At 39.7% G+C, this 24,888-nt stretch overlaps 1 protein-coding gene across 5 annotated transcripts in view; it reads right to left on the bottom strand.

The window, feature by feature from the left end:
* nyap2 (neuronal tyrosine-phosphorylated phosphoinositide-3-kinase adaptor 2) overlaps positions 1 to 12,173 on the bottom strand; it is a 196,664-nt gene extending 184,491 nt beyond the window's left edge. For 2 of the 5 annotated variants that reach the window (XM_062976593.1, XM_062976594.1), the window contains exons 1-2: positions 10,728 to 12,169; positions 1,876 to 2,115 (exon numbers count right to left, since the gene is read on the bottom strand). In XM_062976593.1, coding sequence (XP_062832663.1) covers positions 1,876 to 2,081 — 206 coding nt within the window. In that variant the 5' untranslated portion in view covers positions 2,082 to 2,115; positions 10,728 to 12,169. Of the gene's footprint in view, positions 1 to 1,875; positions 2,116 to 10,727 lie in introns of all 5 variants that reach the window. The other 3 variants (XM_062976592.1, XM_008106258.3, XM_008106257.3) reach the window with 3 other exon arrangements.
* Positions 12,174 to 24,888: the final 12,715 nt, after the last annotated feature.

Genomic DNA, 24,888 nt, shown 5'->3' with positions numbered 1-24,888 from the left:
ACAGGCATGGTGTCTATTTCATGACTGAAGATCTGCCTTGACATTGTAGTCTCCGAGTGATGTACAGCCATATGTAAATATAGCAGCCTAACAAATATCTTTTTAAAAATAAATACTCTGCATCTTTGTAAAATAAAGCCCGTGTGCTACTAAAGATTCTTGCAAGATTTTTTTTTCTCTATTACAGTCAAAGAAGAGGTTTTCTAATTCCTCTCTATCCTCCGCCCTCCGAATTGCTGCTGGATAGGAAACAATGATACTGGTGCACCAGACAGCAGTGTCTGGAGATTAATAGATAGACTGTTTTGCTGTTTTGTTTCTAATCTATCAAGCTCTCAAAAACATGTCCTCAGTATAATTAAAGCAAGCGAAGCTCTCCAATATGCTTGGGAGAAAGCGATTTCTTTCTCGGCCCAAGCACCAGTTAGCGTGATAGTTGCAATTATTCATAACCTCTAGATCAAAATAGGCAATGTCCTCAGCAGTGACGGCCATTTTAGAAATATGTCACTAGCCCGAGGGCAGGGGCTAATTTACATGTAAAATTAGACTAAACTACATATAATTCCCACATCTCACAAAAAAAATGAGGCATAGTTGGGGGTCAGTATTATGTTTATTATGCAGTTTTTGAAACAAAATATTGCTATTTCGGATAAGAATGTACTTTCTCTGATGTGAAATTTGGGTAGTGTCCTGGAATGAATGATGCCTCTGGCTAGACAAGTGCAGGGACATTTTAACCATGTTCACTCACTTATTCCTCCAACAATAACTACTAGTTTCCTTCCATGAAGAAACTGGTATGCATACAACATTGTGCTTAGAAGGAAGAAAGCCACTAAATCACAACATGTCCAAACCGCAGCAATAGAATTGCAGAAAATTTTTCCATTTCCACACCACTATCAGAAGATCTAGCACTCAAAACAACAAACTTTTTCCAGCTGCATGAATGGGACCAAGCATCAATGGAGATAGACCTCTGCTTGTCTTGGCAAAAATAAAGTACTGAGTCATTTCCAGCAGGGCATCCTCAGCATTGATATTGCAGTTATTCAGCACAACAATACTAGTGGAACTCCAACATCGCTGCCAAGATCACCCTAGGTATCTCAAGAAAGGAAATTGCTGTGCAATGATTTGGATTATACACCATCAGAATTTCTAATCTGTCCCAGTTGTTCATCTTCAGATACTCAACCCTGTAAACAGTGACATATAGCACCTGGTTGGACTGGGGCGGGGGGGGGGGGGGGTTTAAGTTCAACAGAACAACCTTAATTTATAAGTTGGTTGATTTTGTTGCATTCCTTTGAGTCATTTTTGACTCAAAGATCTATGGCCTGGTTTTCTTGACCATGTTTGCTCAGAGGGCAAGCGGTAGCCATCACATTCCTCTTGGACTGAAAGGGTGTGACTTGCCAAAGGTCACTCAGTGGGTTTTGAAAAGGAATTTGAACCTCCGATTTCCCAATTTTCTGCTCATTATGCCATGCTGGTTCTTTTATTATTTCATATCATGGTATGTATGCATTATGCAACATATCTATTGCCACTTTGATGCCCAGAATCCTAATTCATTTCTTCCATTGAATTCTATGGGAGGGCTAGAGTGGATAATTTATCAGACTGAATAATAGAAGTCATTCTTTCCCCAAGAAGATAAAGCTGCTCTCTTAGCTATCACTTTCATTGCTCTGCCTTCTCTCATATCCATCATCAATCTATGGAAACAGCCACATGAATCTGATACAAGCGAAAGTATGGTCTTGAACCCATCTTACATATATCTGTCAGCACCATTTTTTCAACAAGTTTAGCTTCCTGTACTTTTTTTAAAAGAAAGAAAGAAAGAAAAGCTGTGATAGATACCGTTTTATTGCTTCCTCTTGTTTCCGGCGCTTTTCATTCTTTTCTTTCAAGTAAGCCAGGTTTGTTTCATTCCTCATGCGATCGTTCTCTCGGGCTATGTCGGACGCGTTCTGTATAACCAAACCATCATAGGCCTTCATGCCCATGTCTTCAATATACTGGAGAAAAGTGCCCAAAGTTACCTCCTCTTGATTAGAACCCATCATCTTGTGGGAGATAATAAACAGAGCAAAATACTTCCTGTAGGTTGACAAAAGAAAAAAACAATGAAGTCCATACACGTAAATCAACTTTATGGGTTACTTTGTTTTATTTATCTGTTTTAGCTCAATATGAAAGAGTTATATGTGAAATAACTTTATTTTGGAAGAAAGCAATCACTGAAGTGTATTAGTAATTTTATTTTAACTTTTAGTTTATTATGAAAGAAATATATTTGAAACAACTCAACTTTTTCCCAGTATCATATTGCTTAAGGCTAGATTATTGCTGGATTTTATGTTTTCTCCAAATAATGGTCAGAGTCCTAGATTCAAACATAAAATGAACCATATATACTCATGTATATGTCAACTTCATATGTAAGTCAAGGACAGGTTTTAGAGCCAAAATTATGGACTTTAATATGACCAAGAATATGTCAAGGATTCCATAGAGAGGGGAAAGCACCAATGTCATCTTAAGGAAACAATAGCCCCTACCAATTCCCTACCCAGCCATTCAAAAAGATCAGAAGTGGTACTACAGAGGAGAGAGTGTTTGTGCTTCTTTTCAGTTATCCTGAAAGGACTGTTTACCATTTGCCACACTACCCAGAGAATGAGATGGTTCCTTTTTCTATAGGAGTTGAGATACAATATTCACATTGACCTGTGGATAAGTCAACCCAATTTCTTTTAATCTTTGAATAAAATTTCTGGAGTTATCCATATATACATAACACCGAACTGAGCATGTCCTAATTTAAGGCTGCTATTTTCCCCTACACCGCATCTTATGACTGTGACTAAAAGCAGAATTTGCAACTGTAGCAGTAAAACATTTTTTCCCACCTCCTCTAATCCCTACACCAATTTGATTATGTCCAGGTTATTTAGTTAGTTGGTTAGTTAGTTCATTTATATCCCATATTTTAGGTGGGACTCTAGCTGGCTTATAACATGTTAAAAGGAATAAAAAAAGCTCTGCCAAAAACATCAATGAAACGTGTATATGTGTGTGTTATTTAAAAGGTAATTTACCAGTGTATTTAATAAAACCATTAACTTCATTAAAAGACTATATACAAACTACAAAACAATACATCACATTAATAAAAGCCCATCTCAGCCAGTTTCTAAAATATATTCAAATGTTTTGACTTGCAAAGTCCTGGCCTCCCTCTGGAGGGAGTTTCAAAGCTGGGGAGCAGCCACCAAAGAAGTCCTCTGCCTTGTTCCCAGAAAATGTGTCACTGTTGTTATTTTGTTTTGTGTGCCTTCAAGTCATTTTCTGACCTATGGCAGCATAATGTTTTTTGGTCGGAGAGTGTGTCACCTAATTTGGTAAAGTGGAGATTCACTCAAGCTGCTATGGCATGTTGGTTCTAATAAGTGCCATTTCCATGAGGATAAAAAGGGGGATCTTGAGTCTGTGAGAATCAAAGCAACAATAAATTCAGGCGTGCTAGCTAAACTGGACCATTAGGTCTCACTGCAATCAGTTTGATGAAATAAATATGGGATCAATGGGATTGACAGTAACTACTCAATAAGTTAGTGCTCAGAAGAAAGATTCAAAATTAACTATAGCATCCCTTACCTTGAACACTAAACATTTCATGCATGTAGCATCCTTATCTCTAGAATAACAACACAGATAGGCTTTATATGGAACATTTCTTTCTGTCTTCAAGTTATCTCACTTAACTTGGCACAAAGTATTTATTTTATTTATTATTTATTACAATATTTATATCCCGCCCTTCTCACCCAACAGGGGACTCAGGGCGGCTTACAATAAAACACACATATAAAAACTGTACAATACACTATAAATCAGTTTAAAAAATTAACTTACATAAAACGTTCATAAAACACATTATAAAATACAGATAGGCGTGCTCAAGTTTAAAAGACTGGGTCTGTCAATTGAGTTCCAGTATACATAATAGTAATTAATGCTGCTGATTCTTATTCGAAAGCCTGGCCCCACAACCAAGTTTTAACCTAAAGTAGGCCAATATTATCATATTACCCATATTACAGATGAGGGATTGAGAGTGTATATATTTCCTACCTAGTGGTTAATGTTAGGTTTGAACTGGAGCTTCAGTTAAATCTCTTAGTTGCTATGCTACACTAGTTCTGAAATATAATATAGGAATCATTATACACTCTATAACAGGGGTCCCCAAACTTTTTAAGCAAAGGGCCGGTCCACAATCCTTCAGACTGTTGAGGGGCCGAATTATCATTTGAAAAAATATATACAAACAAATTCCTATGCATACTGCACATGTCTTCTTTGTAGTGCAACAACAACAACAACAACGAAAGGACAATACAATATTTAAAAATGAAAACAATTTTAACCGACATAAACCTATCAGGATTTCAATGGAAAGTGTGGGCCTGCTACTGGCCAATGAGATAGTCAAGTTAATTAGGATTGTTGTTGTTGTGTGCCTTCAAGTCATTTCAGACTTTGGCCTAGCCTAAGTCTAAAATTAATTATTTATTTACTGCATTTATTTACTACATTTATATCCCACCCTTCTCACCCTGAAGGGGACTCAGAGCAGCTATATGTACATACACTATATTATATTATTAGCTTAACACAATATTAGCATTATATATTACTATATTGAACTATACCACTATACTATTATATTATATGTAATATATAACATATAATTAATATTATTATATGGTATTACTATTAGTATTATATTGTATAACATAAGATTATTATCAATATTATATGTATATACAATATATTATATTATTAAAACTGATATAAAAATATTATATTATAAAACTGAGGGCGGGGGCCAGGTAAATGACCTTGGAGGGCCGCATCCGGCCCCCGGGCCTTAGTTTGGGGACCCCTGCTCTATAACATAGAATCATAGTTGGAAGAGACCAGAAAACTATCCAAGCCCAACACCATTCTGTATGCAGGAATCAAGGCATTCCCAATAGATGCCTTGTTTCCTTATTTCAAACATTTCCAGAGAAAGGGATTCTACCACACTCCCAGAGACCCCATTCTACTATCAAACAACTCTTGCTGCCAGGAGGTTCTTCCCAATGTTTAGATGGTTTTCCTGTAGTTTGAATCCACTACTATGTGTTCTAGTATCTTAAGCAGCAGAAAATAAGCTTTCTCCCTCCTCTCAGTATGACATCCTTTCACATATTTAAATATGGCAATATGTCTCTTTTAACCTTCTCTTCTACAGCCTAAAAATATGCAGCTTCCTAAGCCACTCCTCATAGGACATAATTTTTTCCAGACTTTTTACCATTTTGGTCACCCTTCTCTAGACACATTTCAGTGGGTCAAAATCAGTTTATTTTAATGATCTAGGTTTATTTTAGAGTAATTGCTACTTATGTTATTTTTAGATATACTTGACTTTTAAGGTGTTTTATATACAAATTGTTGTTGATGTGCTATTGTATTTAATCTTGTATTGCTTTCTAGTAAAAAGGTAAAGGTTTTCCCCTGACGTTAAGTCCAGTCATGTCTGACTCTGGGGGTGCTCATCTCCATTTCTAAGCCGAAGAGCCGGCATTGTCCGTAGACACCTCCAAGGTCATGTGGCCGGCATGACTGCATGGAGCGCCCTTACCTTCCCGCCGGAGTGGTACCTATTGATCTACTCACATTGGCATGTTTTCGAACTGCTAGGTTGACAGGAGCTGGAGCTAACAGCGGCCACTTACGCTGCTCCCGGGGTTTGAACCTGGGACCTTTCGGTCTCCAGCTCAGTGCTTTAACGCACTTTGCCACCGGGGCTCCTTATATTGCTTTCTACTTGGTAGAAAATGGGTTGTGCACCAAAATGTTGCAGTATATCCTTCGTACTGAAATAAGTACAGTACTCCTATTCAACACTCCAAACATTCACCCCTTCCAAACAGCCTATACCACTCTTCCTTCTCCTCTTCACTATCATATTTTATGTTTTCTATCCCAATTGTCACTCTGCATTCTATGATGAATCCTCAAGAGTCCTTAGTGGAGTGTTTGGAAGGCTTTCTCCACCTTAAGCCTTTTAATCTTTAAGTTTCCAATAAACCTCAGTGGTTCTCATGAACACACTCCCTCACCACCACCTCATTTCGGCCACAGTTTGGGTGACACTCACCACAGGAATTAGCTATTATACAGAATACTTATTATATACCCATAACACTGAACATGTACAGGTTAAAGGTTTAGGATTGGGATTTGAAGCAGAATGAAAGGGGTAAACAAGACATACTGCTTACATAACCTCCTTGCAGTTTTATTAGTTTGGGAACTGGACATTTAAAAATGGCAATGTCAGCAGTTTCTGTAGGTTGAGAAGGTCATCCCTTTCTTTAAAGCACAGCACAGTTTAAAATTCTCACCACTTTCTCTTCATCTCTCAGCTAGAGACAAAATGCAGTTGTGGCAAAGTCAAAAATACCTTAGAATCATCTTGTCTGCAATCATCTCTCCAACAGAGAATAAATGAATTTCAGCCACAATTTTTTTTTATTTTTAACTTTTACTCTTCCTGACAGTTTATTCTGTCTGTGGTAAGTTTGAACAGTTCACAGAATAATAATGATGTGGGTGTTTATTTTCCTGTGAGTGCTCCCACGACTACCTGCAATATCATTATAACAATTCACACATAATGTCTCTAAATGAGGATAAATAATTGATTAAGTTTTCAATCCAGCAATGAGGCAATCAAGCATCTCAACCCTTTTTTTTCAAATGTTCACTTGACTGTGCTGAAAAAATTGCAGAATTCCACATTTTGTTTTCTTTTTCCTCATGACATTGGAGCAACTGAACCTCACTGAATTCCCCAATGGCCTGATTCAGTTAGTACTATGCCTAGCCAGATAGGGAACCACACTGGGAACAGCCTTTGTGGACACAGATCTCATCTTCCAGTATGTTATATTATGGTGCAGGATTAACCAGGTAATAATAATAATAATAATAACAATAATAATAATAATAATAATAATAATAATAATAATAATAATAATAACAACTTAATTTGGTACCCCACTTCCATCTCCCCGAAGGGACTCAGGGTGGCTTACATATGGCACAAAGTGCCTAAAACAACACATAAAATAAATACACAGTACAATACAAAATAAAACCTGTAGTATTAAAACAACAATTTCAACTCAGAACAGTGCCCGGTAATCTATAGAGTCAATTGTCATAAAAACATGGACAACTGTAAACAAGGAGAAGGAAAAGGGATAGTGCAAGTTGTAGCTAAGGAACAAGGGCATGGGATGAAAGTGCTATGCTATATCACAATTGCAGACCATTGGGCTAGACATTCTCAAAGGCTTGTCTAAACATTGAAGTCTTCAATTCACTCTGGAAGGAGGACAAGGTGGGGGCCTGCCTAATCTCCCTGGGGAGGGCATTCAAAAGCCCGGGGAGGGGGCACCATGCTTGTGACGGCAGATCTTAATGCTCATGCAGGTAGATGGTGTGTGTGTGTGTGTGGGGGGGGGGTAATTATGCCCCAAGCTGTTTTGTGTTATTACATCAACCATTATTACTTCACTCCCCTTTTTCTTAAGTTGATTATTAGGATTCTTGTTCATGCTTTGCCTAGAGCAGTAGTTCTCAACCTGTGGGTTGCGGCCCTGCAAACCTCCTTCCTCTTTATTTATTTTATTTATTTTATTTCTGCTCCTTTCTGCAGAGCTGACCAGCCCTACCCCTTTTGGTACTAATGTTGGAGAGTGGGCCCTGGTCAAAAAAAAGTTGGGAACCACTGACCTAGATCATGGAAACCATATGCGAAATGCACTGAGGGCTTGTGAAGCAAGCTGGGTTGGGTGTCTTCCCCTGGTTTCAGATGAGGTGTTCCTTCCATTTGATCTCTAAGATGTTGTGCACATAGTTAGATTAGGAAGGAGAATGTTCTGGTAGGTTCCTAAAGTTTTAATGTGTGAAGACTTACTCATTCGATTCACAAAAAATGAAAATTCTTCATCAACTGGATCATATGAAAGCAAAGCTTTTCCACTGCAGGAGCTGGATGAACCTCTTCATAAGTGAGGCATAATTGTGTTCATTAGATCTTATGTGAAAGGGATTCCTGAAGGTTCTGCTGCTTTTTGAAGTCCCAGAAGGACCATACTCCATAATTTTCTGAATGTCTGGATTGACCCAGGCAAGGGCAGTGGTCAATCTGTTGCCATGGAAGCAGCACATACTCTCTTAGTTTTACATTTTACATCTGCTCCTATTTGTAGAGGGGCTGCCCCAGTGATAAATCTTTTCCAGGATAGGATTTCAGCACTAGGAGAGTTCCTTAGAAAACTGGTGGGAATGCTAGCCACATAACTGAAAACTTATTTGCCATCTTTGTGGCAATGGGATCCAACATCCCCTAGACTGCTCACTTCCAGATGACTTTAGCAAGTCATTGGCCTGAATTCTATCAGTTAATCCCAACAAGAGCAGACCCACTGAATTAATTATTAAATGGTGAGTCAAAACATAGACAAATTCCATTGCTTTAACATGTCTACTCTACTGGGAATTAACAATAGGATGCTGGACATTGTCTTCATTCTCCATAAAAGTAATTTAGACAAGCTCTACCTCAAACTCAATTTAGACATACAAATTGTAATGTGGTGCCTATCTGAATGAAACAACTCTCCACACATATTCTGGTAATTTTTATCTCACTGCATTAGTACAAATGTCAATTTTTTTTTCTTTGCTCCTCCTTCAGGTTTATATTTATACAATGAACATAATCCATAGTACTTGAATATACTGCTATCTCTACAATAGTTGTATTCCAAGTGTCTACTATTCTGCATTTTGCATGTGTGAATCCTCCTGTATAAAATGTGCTACTATTGGTGTTGTCAAAACAAAGACAATGATAAGTGCCTTTCCCATTTCACTGATATAAATAACACATTTTCTATTAGTTGAATGGTTACATAGCATCACTCAAAGGCTTATGTTTCAGCAATACAGAAAAATTTAAAGGAGCCATGCAGAGCATTATGTGATGAGATTTCAACCTTACAAGACTTGGTTTCTTCCTATGTCTTCTCCTTAGCATGTGCATTTTTGTCTTAGGAATTAGCTTTTTAGAAATCCACTATTTCAACCACAAGTATTACTCATCATTCCGGTAAGAGTAACTGGGCTTCCTTTCCCTTTGGTGCTGAACTACTCACAAGACAGTAAGTGCATAGAAGCTAGGCCACATCCAATTTCTGCAGACTGCTGACTTCAGCACCATTGTGAAAAACCTAATGGCATTGGTGTATTATACACCAGATCTCTCCAACCCCCTCCAGAGTTGCTGCCTTTTATGAAATGGCTTTTAGAAGACAAATTATTTCTCAGATAGGCACATTGTCAATGGATCTCTCATATTACCTCTGGCTCCAGCCTTGTTAATTTTTAACCAGACTTTATTTTTTAAAAAATAAAATTGTTCCCTCCTCCACATGGTCCACATGTCTAGAAACAGGTTCTTTGCTTTTTAAATATAGACACCAAGGCAATTTTACGTTTAAAGCCAAGTCTGAATGAATGTACTCCTCTGGCATTTTTCCACTGGACCAAGATTTCCAGAAACTTTTATCTCTGTTGTTCATTATTTGTGCTGTATAAATGGGCATCATTTCTTCCCCACTGTAAAAAAGATGCATATCTTAATCATGACAAAGAGTAAAAGCAGGTCCTTCAAATGAATTAGGGGCATGCCCTGTGTACCTGAATAGGAAACCCCTTGACTTGACCTGTCTATGAAGGTGGATTTGGAACAAAGTATGTGAACTTTACAATTTTTTTAAATATGAACTGGTCTGATTTTACACATTGGCTAGAACACATTGGCTACTCCTGATGAGTAGACCTTTCAGAACTGCTAACATGTGCAGTTTGATTACAGGTATTGTTGTTGACTGCTTGTTGACATAGTGTAACTTTTGCTAGAAAATCTTTATTGGTGTGTTTTGATCCTCAATACAAATTTTCCAATATAGATAGATGATAGACAGAAGGAAAAATAGATAGTCTAATGATCACTACCCATAACTGGGATAAGAAGGTTATCACAGCAGTACTAGTTCAATTTCTGCTTTAACTTAGGGGTTATATTTATATTTTAGTTATATAGTTATATTTTTTCTCATTCTTGAAGGTGTGCTTGGGATGGGTGGTGGAATACAGTCAAGATCTTTTGGCTATGAAAACAATATTTAAATGTCATAAAATATTTATGATGTGACAGGCTAAGAAGTAACCAACACAGCTGTTATGTATTTTATCAATTAATATATCAGAAAAATAACAAGCAGCCTTTTAATAATTTAACATTGCTTTTTGCAAACAAAAACTACCCCTACCAATTCTTTTCTTTATTTTCTGGTAGTCTAATGTGTAAAAAGAGCATGAAATACTTCCAAATACGAAATACCATTGTTACCCTGACCTTCAATTTGATTAATAACACCAAAACAAAGTTCGTTTCAGACATTGATGGGTTCTAAATCATTTCATATCTGGGGATATATTCCTTTGGATAAGCATGATATTTCATTAGCAGACTTAGAATTTCTTTTAACAAAAAAAAATATCATGGACATACATACCAAGATTAAAGTCCTGAAGGGACTGCTAAGTGCAATGATTAAAGGTGACTTTTGTCTGTAAAAGCCCTTCCCTGGGGTTTATCTCAGTGCAGTCTGAAGGGATATTTCAGCACCATACAAAACAGGTTTTGCAGATTGGCTCAGGTTTGTTTTTGTTTTGATTTTTTTCCCTTCAATTAAAGTGCTTGAGATCTTCTTGGCAAAGATATCCAGATTGTAGCATTCTGTATCTCTCAAAACAAGTGGGTTGCCATGAAAAAGGAAAGAAAGAAATCTCTTCTCAGTACAGGATTAAAAATAGCCTTTTAAAGTTTGACTGTCACAAATGCAATGGAACTAAGCAGAGGAAAGAGGAGACTGGGCATCTTCAATCCACATGGAGAGGAAGGGCAGTGAAGGTATCAAGGGGCACCAATGGCATCCTGTTTTGAAGTCCAACAGCAAGGAAATGGGAGGGTTTCCACCCCACTTCACCACGCAGAAGATTGCAGCACCAACATATGCAATGACAGAGAAGTGGCTAAGGTGCCTCATTGGAGTCAATAGCGCAAAGAGCGAAAGAAAGAAAAAGAAAGGATGGCAAACATCCTATCCAAATGGCTTCTTGCAGCAGGAAAAAAAGATGCTCTTCGTCTTGCTCACTCTCATTGCCACCTAGACACTGAAGGTTTCAAATAGTCTCTCTCACTCTCTCCCCATGACTACAAGCAGGCTGGAGCTTTCTCTCTCTCTCTCCTTCACTCTCTCTCTCTCTGTGTTGCTGCTGTTGTTGATTAATCAGGGATTCTCAAACAAAGAGCAAGCCTACCTTCAGCTATGAGCAGTAATCTGGTGCTCCTCTTTTTCTGCAATCCGCTTGCATCCAGCAGCCAAGCAGCCAGCATTCTAGCACCTTGGACAGTTCCCGTTTGCCTTCCTTAGGCCCATTGGAGGCGAAAGAGTGGGGGGGAAAGGAGGTGAAGGACCGAGTGAAGAAATGACAAGAGACTGGAAAGCAGCAGCCTTCGACTTCAGCTTGCTGTCCCCAGGGGCGCAGCTGCTCATTAAAGCCTCCTATCTAGGCAACAGATTCTCTCTCTTTTATCTTCGCTGCACTGAAGTCTGATTAGCAAAATAATCCACTCGTGTGTGTGCGACAGAGAGAAAATGTAGGGAATCCAAGCAAATGCAGTCTTTCTAGGTAGAACAAAATAGGAAACAAGCCTGTTCCATTCTTCTCCTCCGACACCCCTTTTAAAAAAAGAATTGTCCCTCCACAGAGAATGGGCAAGTTAACCTTTAGCCCATGTTATGGCTCCGGGAAATGAGGAGCCACTTAGAGGGAACATCTAAGTCTCGGTTTGAGACCTCATATTGATGTATCATTTGCACTCACCCTCCCCATAAAAGCCGTGCCGGGCTCACAATTACTGCTGACGCAGATTAGGCTGCTGCTTGGGGAAAGGTAGGAGGAGCTTTTTAACCTCATCAAAACAACCTCCCACCACCTGCTCCCACTGCATGAGAACAGATCTCCCCTCCTTGGAATGAATACCCATAGAATAATGTGATTTGTAAGGCAAAGCAGCATCAGAGAAGGCATCGTTCGACAGCAGGAAGGTTTGAAAGACACAGCCCTGCTATTTTTTTAAAGACTCTGATGCCACGTTAGTCTCTTGTACAAACCATTTCATTCCTCTTTACTAATTCACAGGGAGAGAGAGAGAGATGACCTACAATTCTTCTAGTCCAAGCCACTCCTGGTAGATGGCATAATCATCCATTCGCTCAAAAGCATATACATGTTTGTGCCATCCACATTGTTCTGTGAGCAGGTGGAGTGCAGAAAATGTGCCAGAAGAGTAAGAGTTTCCAAAGATTTAGGAAGTGAGCCAAGTCATAGTATTATAGACATCCACCTCCAAAGAACAACTACAACTCATTCATCCACTTTATTGATCTAAATAGGAGAAATGAAAGAAGTGTAACAACTATTTGACGTGGGGCAAATGTTTGATGTAGGGCAAATATAGCTGTATACAAACATGGCATTTTGTCAGTAGTTCTGAAGTCACTCAACAGCTCAAACGTATGTAAGGGAAATCTTAAGGTCATCAGTGTTCAAAGATTTTCTTCCTCATGGCTAAAATACTCTGGTTGGGTGCTATATTACCTTGACTAAGGTGGGAGGGGATGCCTTTTGCCATTATGTCACAAGCATACAAGCATATCTTGGATCATTCATGGGGACCATACACATGCAAAGCAGGTATCCATCTGTGTATCCTGAAGTGGATGTAAACTGCTGCTTTGAGCTCAGATGTAAGCCAGATTTCCCTGTCTATCCTACCAAGGAGGGCTATGTTTGATTGGCTCTTAGGGATAGGGAGCAGTGGTTTGGATTAATTCCAGCCTATCCTCCTGTTTTGCTGATAGTGGTTGAATTGCTTGGGTGGCTTTTACACACATGTAAATTTGGAGAGATTCCATGCATGCATCTTCAAAAACAAACCTAAACAAACCCTGACTTCAATGAATTGCAACTGATACATAGGTACAGAAAATCATAAAATATTTTTTATTTTTATTTTGATCTCTAATTATATACTCCAGCTATATGAAAACCTTGCAAATGATGAATTGGTATACACAACATCAAATCAATGTACTCCAGTGCTGAAAGCAAGGATAGTACACCAAAACAATTAAACTTTTAGGTCATTCTAAAGAAGATTTCAAGTATATTTTGTTACTGGAACTTTCTTTTCTGCTTCACCAAACTATGCAAGATGCTTAGCGTAACTTCAATTTATAGGATTCCTGGATAGTGTACATGGGTCATACATAGGGTATACTTTTTGAAAATATGTTTTAGAAATCCATTTGCAATAAATAATTCTTTATAAGAAGTACAGACTACAAGACAGGAAAAAGACATACAAAACAATAGACTGATAGAGAGAACATGATCATTTAACACTCCAGAACAAAAAGAAAAGGCTGAGTTAAATGCTGGTAATATTGTAATGTCAGTACCAGTTAGTATGTCTCAGAGCTGGGATATTACTAGAGAAAATCTGAAGTCCCATAAACTAAGTATGTACCCATTTTTCAGAGAAAGTCAAACTCCATCCAGAACAGATTGAATACCAATCTCTCAAACCCAAGAATCAGCCCTTCCCATCTTGTCAGGTATCAGACAGAGTTTTTGGCCTGCATCCAAGCCATTGTCCAATCCATGCATTGTTTCATCTCCTGCACAGCCTCATCTGACTCAGATGACAGAGAGTAACACGGCTTACTATAATGGGAAAATCAATGATGCCACAATTGCATGAAATGTTAAAAAGCATGGGTGACGAAATGGAACTTTGTGAGATTCCACAGTGCTTTCTGAACCTGATCCACTCAGATTCCCTCCACCCAAGCCACCAATCCAGTATGTTACAATGAATTAGAATATCTGATGAGTTTTACCAACATGTCAAAGACAACAAACAGAACTGCACTTTCTTTGTATTTCTGCTTATAAAAATCATGCATTAGATAGCCCAGGCTCCATCTTTTGAGACTTTTAAATAGAAGCTGGATGACCATCTGTTAGGGATGCTTTGATTGTGCTTTTCCTGCATGGCAGGGAGTTGGATGAGATGACTCATATTGTCTCTTCCAACTCTATGATTTTATGATTCTAAGATTATGATTTTGGCAGCACACTCTTGCTCAAATCCAGACTGAAATGCTGCCATGCAAATTCCATGGACCTGGACAACTACTACCTTCTCAAATCCCTAGCACAAAGCAAGAAAGTTCTGACCAAGTAACATCTCTTGCAATCTTCCAAAATCTTCTGAGGCCTCTTCCACCCAGCTGTATAAAATCCACATTGAACTGGATTATATGGCAGTGTGGACTCAGATAACCCAGCTCAAAGCAGATATTGTGATTATCTGCCTTGATATTCTGGGTTATATGGCTGTGTGGAAGGGCCCTGAATAAGGAAGGAATGAAATAGTGGTTGCACATCAACATCTTCTTTTTATCTCCTGAACCCACCCAGTTAATTTTCTCTAACAAGATGTCATTTTTGACCAAAATAGACAAGGTGATTAACCAAATCTTTCCAAGCACTTTGTCCACATTCCCCAGCTTCATAAAATCTCAAATTGATCTTATATCGCCAATAGACAGTCATAGGATTGTTGCTGTGTGCCTACAGGTTGTTTCGGTCTTATGGTGACCTTCTGCCAAACCTATCATGAGGTTTTCTTGGCAAGATTTGTTCAGAGGGGGTTTGCCTTATCTTCCTCTGATGCTGAGAGACTTGCCAAGGTCACCCATGGCTGAGTGAAGATTTGAATCCTTGTTTTCCGGAGTGCTAATCCAGCACTCAAACCACCACACCACACTGTATCTACAGCAATCTCTTACAAGTCTGGAATAGAGGAATCAGATCTGTGGGCATATTTCCATCAGCTTCAAGCTCTATTTTTTCTCTTTCAAAGCCTGGGAGATTTGGGGGAGGGGCAGTGACATCTGGTAAAAATATTTTGCTCAGTATCCACTGAACAATACCAGTTAGATGCCCTATACTCAACAGAAATGAAGACTTCTATACTACCTGCCTTGTTAGATGTCTTTTTAAGCATAACACATGTATACCTCTGCCTGCAATTCTTTCCTGGTGATGACCAACCCTTTTCCAAGCCTTCCTGCATTGGGAAAAGGTGTTCATTATTTCTGATCACATTCAATCTCATACTGAGGTAATAAGTGTTTGAGACTACAGTAAGGCTTCCTATCGGTCAGCAAGCATGAAACAAACGAAAGCTTCTGTTTACAGCTTGGACCACTGTATTTTACCACATCACTCTTTTTAGTTATTCACAGCAAAAAAGTATTATTATTATTTATATATGTGCAAAAGTAATAAAGTATTATTCAACACACAAAGTTTTCTCAATGAAGGAAGCAGAAGTTCCCAAAGCCTTTAAATACCTGAATGTATTAAGTGGGGCAGTTCAATATCGACTCAAATCATTGGCCCATTTAGCTTATACCCTCTAACATTTAATAGATGGAAACTAGGATATATGTGGCCAAGGAACATTAGAACATCAGATAGTAAAAGCTATTATTACAGAAGAAGATATGAGCTAGGAGAGGCTGTAGTAGGATGCTTTTGTTTGAGCTGATTGGGAAGGACAAAATTCTGTCCCCTCCATTATTCTCTCCTCTGCTGAGTTAACTGAGGCCCCTTCTACAACTACACCTATATCCCAGGATCTGATGCCAGATTATCTTTTTATCCCAGATTATCTGACAATGGAGACTCATATAATCCAGTTTAAGCAGATAATCTGGGATCAGGTCCTGGGATATAGTGCAGTGTAGAAGGGGTCTGAGTGATCAACTACTCTTTCACTTTAAACTTATTCTGCAACAACGGAAGTAAGCCAAAGAAGAAGAGGGGAAAGTGAGAGAAGCCAGAGGGGGATTGGTCAAGTGGGTGAAGGTGGTGGTGAATGCCTCCCTTCGGGAAGGCATATTTCCTGCGAGCCTTAAATTGACTGTGATCAAGCCGCTGTTGAAGAAGCCATCACTGGACCCCACTCAATTGGAGAACGTTCGGCCTATTTCCAATTCCCCTTTTTGGGCAAGGTCATGGAACGTGTGGTGGCTGCACAACTCTAGGCATTCTTGGTAGACACTGATTATCTAGATCCGGCACAGTCTGGCTTCAGGCCAGGGCATGGTACCAAGACAGCCTTGGTCGCCTTAGTAGATGTTCTACGCCGTGAGCTGGACAGGGGGAGTGTGTCCCTGCTGGTTCTGCTGGACCTCTCAGCAGCCTTCGATGCCGTCGATCATGGTATCCTTCTGGGATGCCTCATGGGAATGGGACTTGGAGGTACTGTCTTGCAGTGGCTCCGCTCATTCCTGGAGGGTCGGTCCCAGATGGTGTCACTGGAGGACTCCTGCTCGGCCCCACAACCTTTCCCAGGACAGCCAGGAGATGCTGGAGATCAAAAATGGGATGTTCTTTGGGCAAAACAAATTCCAAAATGAACTGTAACCTCTCCTTTAATTTGTGTGTGAGAGTGTATGTGCGCAAACACCTTCAGGTCACTTGTTGTCTTATGGTGGTCCAATGTCCCACATAGGGTTTTCTTAGGCAAGGAATACTCAGTGATGGCTTGCCATTGCCTTAATCTGAAATATACCTTACAACACCTCGTATTCTTTGGTAGTCTTCTATCCAAGTACTAGGGTGCCTCCTTCCCATATTACCGTAGGTTTTGTTGTGTGCCTTCAAGTTGTTTCAACCCTAAGATGAACAAAGCAAGCCTACTACAGAGTGTTTTTGGCAAGATATGTTCAGTAGGTTGCCTCTGTGGCTGAGAGAGTATTGTTTCTCCAAGATCACCCTGTGGATTCAATGGTTAAGCCACTACACCACAATGGTTCTTACCTTATTAGATTGATCTAGAATGAACAGGCATGTTTGTTTATTTATTTTTCAATGTGTGTGTGTATGAACATATATGTGCATGTGTATAGAGAAGCACCCATCCTGAGTATAATGCATGTTCAGAATTAAACTTTGAAAAGTTGGTTTCTTAGACTACAACTTTAAGAAAACCCACGGTCAATATGTTTGATTTGTAATTCAAAAAAGTAACATTTCTCAGCTGTGGCCTGAATTTAAATGATGTTCTGATAAATGCCTTTCGTATGCAGTTGGCACCAGTCTCCTGTTCATAATTTGGATCATGTTAACCAAATTATATAGTTCAGTGCAAACCTAATGATAGCAGCACTTTGCATTGAATAGCAATACTCAATGCACTGGAATTATAAGAAGAAACATTGACAACAATTGTGTGAATGGGAATGAGGAGACACATCTTTTTTCTGATATAAGATTAGGAAAGCTGCTATCATCTCAAAATGGTACCTCCTCTGGAATTTAGGTTCAAAACATATGAGCATTAGGTTTCCTCCCAGATATTTCACTCTCTATTTCTTTTGTTCTGATAAGCTGATAGAGAAGCTTATTAAGATACTGTGGCTCAAACTGTGTTACAATAGATTTTATTATCCACTTTTAATTGCATTCCACTAAATGAAATTAGAATGGAACCAAAGCTTTCTGAAAGATAGAGAATATAGTCCTTCAAACTTTAATTCATATGACCTGTTAAAACCTAATGCAGTAGGTAATAGGAGCCTGAATTATGAATGTACCAATCAGTGCTGACAAAATTGGACTGATTTTTGCCTTTAAAATGACTTGTTCATACAATATAAATTATATATTGCATACTGGGGAGAGCTCCACTCAGCAATAATTCTGGAATATCTGCAGACTGGCCAAGAAATATATTTACAGTATATAAATGTCCAGGCTCATTCTTTTTACTGAGATTGTCCAAATGTCTGGAATTCACCATGGTAAGAAAATGAAAATGACCAAATATTTTATCTTTAGGTAATCATCTCATTATGTTTCCACTTAATACATGGTGGAATAGAAGATGGTGCTAAGAGATGCCTATTCAACTGCTTGGCCACTTCATCACATGGCTGATTGATGGAGCCCCACACCACCCATCTCATGATGTAGGCTGACTTACAGCTCCATTGGTGAACTGGGGCGGAAGCGTCCTACAACACTGCATCCAGAACACAGGAAGCTTCCTGTGTTCCATTAGAAACTACGTGACCACTGTGGGGGGAGGCAGTGGGGTGATGCTTCCCCACATGTGAAGGGGAAGGGTCACTACCCTGCTGATTTGCCACAAAGGCTAGCAAATTGGCCCACGAGACCTCATCAGTGTGATGAGGTCCATAGGATCTCATAGTATTCCGTTTTGCTCATGTGTTTAGCAACATCTGCATGAAACTATTGGGAGACATTTGTTGTAGCTCAGTCACAGCAGGCAGGGGCTGATGGGATCACTGATGATCCCATCAGGTCAGCCTCACATCAATACCAGGCAAAATTCTGGAAAAGATCATTAAGGAAGTGATCTGCGAACACTTAGAAACAAATGCGGTCATTGCTAATAGTCAACACGGATTTACCAAAAACAAGTCATGCCAGACTAATCTGATCTCTTTTTTCGATAGAGTTACGAGTTGGGTCGATACAGGGAATGCTGTGGATGTAGCGTACCTGGATTTCAGTAAGGCCTTCGACAAAGTCCCCCACGACCTTCTGGCAAACAAACTAGTAAAATGTGGGCTAGACAAAACTACGGTTAGGTGGATCTGTAATTGGCTAAGCGAACGAACCCAAAGGGTGCTCACCAATGCGTCGTCTTCATCATGGAAAGAAGTGACAAGTGGAGTGCCGCAGGGCTCCGTCCTGGGCCCGGTTCTGTTCAACATCTTTATTAACGACTTAGACGAAGGGTTAGAAGGCACGATCATCAAGTTTGCAGACGACACAAAACTGGGAGGGATAGCTAACACTCCAGAAGACAGGAGCAGAATTCAAAACGATCTTGACAGACTAGAGAGATGGGCCAAAACTAACAAAATGAAGTTCAACAGGGACAAATGCAAGATACTTCACTTCGGCAGAAAAAATGGAAATCAAAGATACAGAATGGGGGACGCCTGGCTTGACAGCAGTGTGTGCGAAAAAGACCTTGGAGTCCTCGTGGACAACAAGTTAAACATGAGCCAACAATGTGATGCGGCTGCTAAAAAAGCCAATGGGATTCTGGCCTGCATCAATAAGGGAATAGCGTCTAGATCCAGGGAAGTTATGCTCCCCCTCTATTCTGCCTTGGTCAGACCACACCTGGAATACTGTGTCCAATTTTGGGCACCACAGTTGAAGGGAGATGTTGACAAGCTGGAAAGCATCCAGAGGAGGGCGACTAAAATGATTAAGGGTCTGGAGAACAAGCCCTATGAGGAGCGGCTTAAAGAGCTGGGCATGTTTAGCCTGCAGAAGAGAAGGCTGAGAGGAAACATGATAGCCATGTACAAATACGTGAAGGGAAGTCATAGGGAAGAGGGAGCAAGCTTGTTTTCTGCTGCCCTGCAGACTAGGACACGGAACAATGGCTTCAAACTACAGGAAAGGAGATTCCACCTGAACATCAGGAAGAATTTCCTCACTGTGAGAGCTGTTCGACAGTGGAACTCTCTCCCCGGGGCCGTGGTGGAGGCTCCTTCCTTGGAGGCTTTTAAGCAGAGGCTGGATGGCCATCTGTCGGGGGTGCTTTGAATGCGATTTCCTGCTTCTTAGCAGGGGGTTGGACTAGATGGCCCATGTGGTCTCTTCCAACTCTACTATTCTATGATTCTATGATTCTATGATTCTATGAATTAGAATCAGATAGGATTGTGGGCTTTTCTGGGATTCATTCTCATGCAGAAGGCCCTTCTCATGCAGAGCCAGAAAGTGAAACTATTTTAGACACAGGCAAAAAGGGGCCTGAGAATCTAATTGCCTCTGGTCCTCTAGGCCTCCAAGGCTGTTCCTGAGAGTTGGAATCACCTTATCCAGATAAAGAGTCTAACAAAGGCAAATTGAAGAAAAATTATCATGGGGACATACCTGGTGACATTGACCTAAGCCATGAGGCTCGCCTGCAAACTCGAGCAGATAGCCCGTTTCGTAGGTCAGCAGCACGCCTCTCAACACGCCTTCACGGGAAGCAAAAGTTCCAAGGGAATCGTAATGCTTTCATGTCTATAAATTAGGAGCTACAGGTCCTTGCTCCTCAGTTCAGGCAACATGGCTTTTAACTTACAGTCAGGCCTGAGTTCTCTTGTTCTTTTCTTGGTTTGGGTTTTCAGTATTCTGTGAGTTTTTCCATGTTCATGTTGGGTATCCTTGTTCAAGTTTTGCTTATGAACTCAAGTTGCTTTTGGATTTTGGGACTATTCTTGAATTGCCTTGCTTTTGGATCTAGACGAGACATTTGATTGCTGACATTTTGGATTTTACACCTGCTTTCCTTATTCCTGGTTTTATGTCTTTGTGTGTTTCTTTCAATAAACTGTTTGCCTTTATTCTGGACCCCCTGTGTGATGCTCTGGTCATAGGTGGCTTCAGGTCTGGGGTGCAACAACGTTGTCCATAGTTTTGGCAAGCAATACCATTGCTTTGTTCTAGCTCTCCTTTCCATTTCACTCCAAGGAAGCTGTTTTAGATCTAAGCCATTACCTATCTATGGTAATGGATCGGATGAAGGCAAATTGAAGCTTAATTTAGACAAGATAGAAGTGCTCCTGGTCAGTCACAAGGTAACAGAGGGAGCAAGGACAGAATATGTGTTAAATGGGTTATGCTGTCTCTGAAAATGCAAATTTGAAGCTTATGTATACTCCTGGACTCAGCCTTGAACATGGATGCTCAGGTTTTGGTGGTGATTAAAAGTGTATTTGCACAGTTAAAAGTAATGTGACAACTGTGTCTGTTCCTTGGGACATCTGATTTGGCCACAGTAAGACACTACATTCTCTTTTAATTACTGTAATTCAATTTATATGGGGCTGGTTTGGAGCACATTCAAAATTTTCAGCTGGTTCAAAGAACTGCAATCAAATTGTTAATGGGAAGCATTCAAATCCCTTTTAAAAACAGCCCCATTGGCTGTCAGTTTATTCCTGGGCAGAATTCTAAGAGCTGGTTATAATGTATGAAGTCCTATAAGGCTTTGCTCCATGCTATATGAAGGGCTGTATTAGCACATTTAAACTCTCAGATCTTTTGGACAGGACTTACTCTCTGTCCCACTATCTTCATGGGCACGTTTGGTGGGAATGGGAAAGTGGATTTTCTCCATGACTGCTCCTACATACAAGAATTTCTACTCCAGCAAATGCTTGACAAGTGACTGTTTTATATAAAGATCATTGTGGTGTAATACTGCATTGGTTTTAATGTATGCTTTTAAATTCATGTTTTGCATGGTTTTAAATATCTTGGCCATTTAATATTACAGTAGAGTCTCACTTATCCAACATAAACGGGCCGGCAGAACGTTGGATAAGCGAATATGTTGGATAACAAGGAGAGATTAAGAAAAGGCCTATTAAACATCAAAATAGGTTATTATTTTATAAATTAAGCATCAAAACATCATGTTATACAACAAATTTGACAGAAAAAGTAGTTCATTACACATTAATGCTATGTAGTAATTACTGTATTTATGAATTTAGCACCAAAATATCACGATATATTGAAAACATTGAGTACAAAAATGCGTTGGATAATCCAGAACGTTGGATAAGTGAGACTCTACTGTATTTTAATCTTAACCTTTTGTACATTTTAGCTATATGTGTTTTTTTCTTATTCTGTAAACTACCTTACTACTTTAGGGGGGAACATGAGAATTGACTGACTGAACACAGTTCAGATTTAGACTAAGGATGGACAACTACACATGACAGAGAGCATTTTTCACCCCAATGCCCCCCACAGGCCACACTGATGAATTGCAGCATACCAAAAGTGATGCTATGTCATCTCTGGTTGCCATTTTTGATTGGTTTGCAGCAAAATAAATAAATGAAAATTAATTTTAAACGTCTTGGGATTGCTGGGAGAGGGGAGAAATCAAACCATCATGCATGTGTGAGGTCTTCATGTGATACATAAATGTAGACACGCCCACAAATCACAATAATATAACACCTCAAGACAGCCTGGGGTAATTTGTCAGATGACTTTGGGGTTTTTAATTTAAAAAATGGGATTCAGGGGGTTTGTTTACCTCATCCTTGCTCTATACAAAGTTAAAAGGCCCAGTGTTTGTTCCCAGACTTTGGGACTCCCTACCAAGTAAGGCAAAAATATTTCCCTCTCCATTTCCTTTTCTACTAAGAGCAAAGACATTCACATCCTGGCAAACCTTTAACATGCAAGCTTCCTTGCTGCTGAAAAGAGTGTATTAGGCTGGGTGGCAGCTGTGTCTGTAATTGTTTTCAATTGTGCTTTTATATATAGGTTATGTTTTAATGAAATTTTGTTTTGAATCTGTGCTTTATCATCATTTATCATTGTTCACTACCACAATATCATTTCTCCCAGAAGTATGGGGCATAAAACAAACAAACAATTAAACCAATCCAGTTAGATTCCACTCAAAGGGCATTCAAAATGTTAAGTATAAATGAAACCTTTATTTTGTTTTTAAGCCCTCACATAGTCATTAATTGCCACAAATTATAAATCAGTCAGAGTTGGCTCAATGCCTGAACAAAAAGCTTGTGCTTCAATTGAGATAGTAGCCAAGATCTTGCACTGGGAAACATACATGTATCACATTCATAGCTCTGCCTCCTAAATCTTATCTTCTACAGAGCACAGAATCCCAACACAGCCATTTCCATGTTATCAGGGAGTGTGTGTGTGTGTGTGTGTGTGTGGCAGGAACACGTTCATCTATTTTCTTGAAGCTGGATGGGGAGCAACAGGCATCTGCAAGAGCCCTGGGGGTACTTAGAAGGTCTCTGAAAATTATGTTCTTGCAGCACATTCAGCTACAGGAAAATAACAAATGGATCTCTTCTGATTACTCCATTCTCTCACAACATGGAAGTGGTCATGTGTGTGGCTGTGTTAAGGGAGCAGCACTGCTTACATGGTGGGTTGGAGATCGTTTTAACTTAAATAACTTCAAATTGACCTATACTGGACTAAGGCACATTAATATAATATATTGCTAATTTCTGTAGGGAGAGTATCACTGCTTTGGGATAGGTGTAAGCAAGGAGCAAACCACAAAATACGTTTAGCTTTTTGAAAGAGTGATGTTGTTTAAGATGTACTGGGGCATTTGCACAGTTGGAAAATCTCTTTCTCATTTTAAAGACCCTAAAACACTGTTTGGTATGTCTTGAGAGCTTATTTTGGAAGGGATGCTTTAAAATCCATTCTTTCATATTGAGAGAAGTCATATAACATCATTCTCCTGTCCTCTATTTTCCAGGCAGGAAACAACTTTTTTTTACTGTACAGCAAAGGTTCCTGTTGGCTCCTAGTTCTCCTCATATGGTATTTTGTTCTAAGGATACCAGAAGAAATATAATGCACCCTGGGTCTTTTAAAATGAAATCACAGCTCAGACTATCAAGGTAATATGTTAGCCATGTGTGGACATCACTGGAATTTTCCCTTATCCAATCGGGACTGTGTGTGGACTTTTGGATGCAGGACCCTGGGACGCATCAGCTTGCAGGCACTGGACTCTGCAGTTGGTTGGTTTGTTGGTTGCAAGAGGCTAGGGTTGGCAGCAAGGGGAGTGGGTTCCCTCACCCCCCTTTTTGTGGTGTTTGGCATGGGCCCTGGATCTAGCTTGCTTCTCTCCCCACCTCATTGGTAGGAAGGGGGAACATCTGGTGGTCTCCTGGGGTGCGCAGGTACCATTGCTCAGTATGGTTCCGGTAGCACCCCGGCTTGGTTAGCAGTATCGGCCAGCAGCAGGCTTCCCGATCCTTGATCCAGGACCCATGCATGGAGGTCAACCCTTGTTCTTGTAACCAATAAACGAGTTGTGGCCTAGTTTTATCCCAACCCTGTGTTCGTGTCATCTTTGGTTTCCACTGGCCAGAGGCATGTGGCCCATGCACACACAATGGTTTGTACATGTTCAAATATAGGATGGACCTAAATGCTGTTTCCTGGGAATGGGGGCAATGCAGGTAAACAAATAATGCTGTTGTTCCTCGTGTGTTTGTTTCCTGGTGTTACAGTTGTGCATAATTAGCCTCTTTACTTTGTAGATAAATAGAGAAGATTTCACCAGATGTCTCCAGGAATGGAAAGTTTTTCCCAGAATTTCCCTGATTAAGGTTGGTTTCAGACTTAGCAGTGACAGTAACATAGCATCTTTCCATTGCTTTGTGCCAAGATAGTTCTAAAATCAGAAAGTAAAGGGAGTGGGTGGGTTCATTATGGATTTGTTATTATGAAATCATATATCACAACACAAATCAGATGTGTAACTCAGGAGACATAGTGCAATGCAGGGAAGAAGACAGTTTGATCTATACTCCAGTTTGAGAAAAATGCTTGTGAGTAAAATAGCATAATACTTTTATCAATTATGAATGAGAAATAAGGAGTGGTATAATTGGCCAGTTGCTACTTTCCAGGAATCCATCCAGAACAACTTCTACACAGTTATCTTTAAATATCTCATAGATA

This window comes from Anolis carolinensis, chromosome 3 (assembly GCF_035594765.1).
Source record: "Anolis carolinensis isolate JA03-04 chromosome 3, rAnoCar3.1.pri, whole genome shotgun sequence".
NCBI classification, from domain to species: Eukaryota; Metazoa; Chordata; class Lepidosauria; order Squamata; family Dactyloidae; genus Anolis; species Anolis carolinensis.
This window is presented reverse-complemented; position numbering and strand designations above follow the sequence as displayed.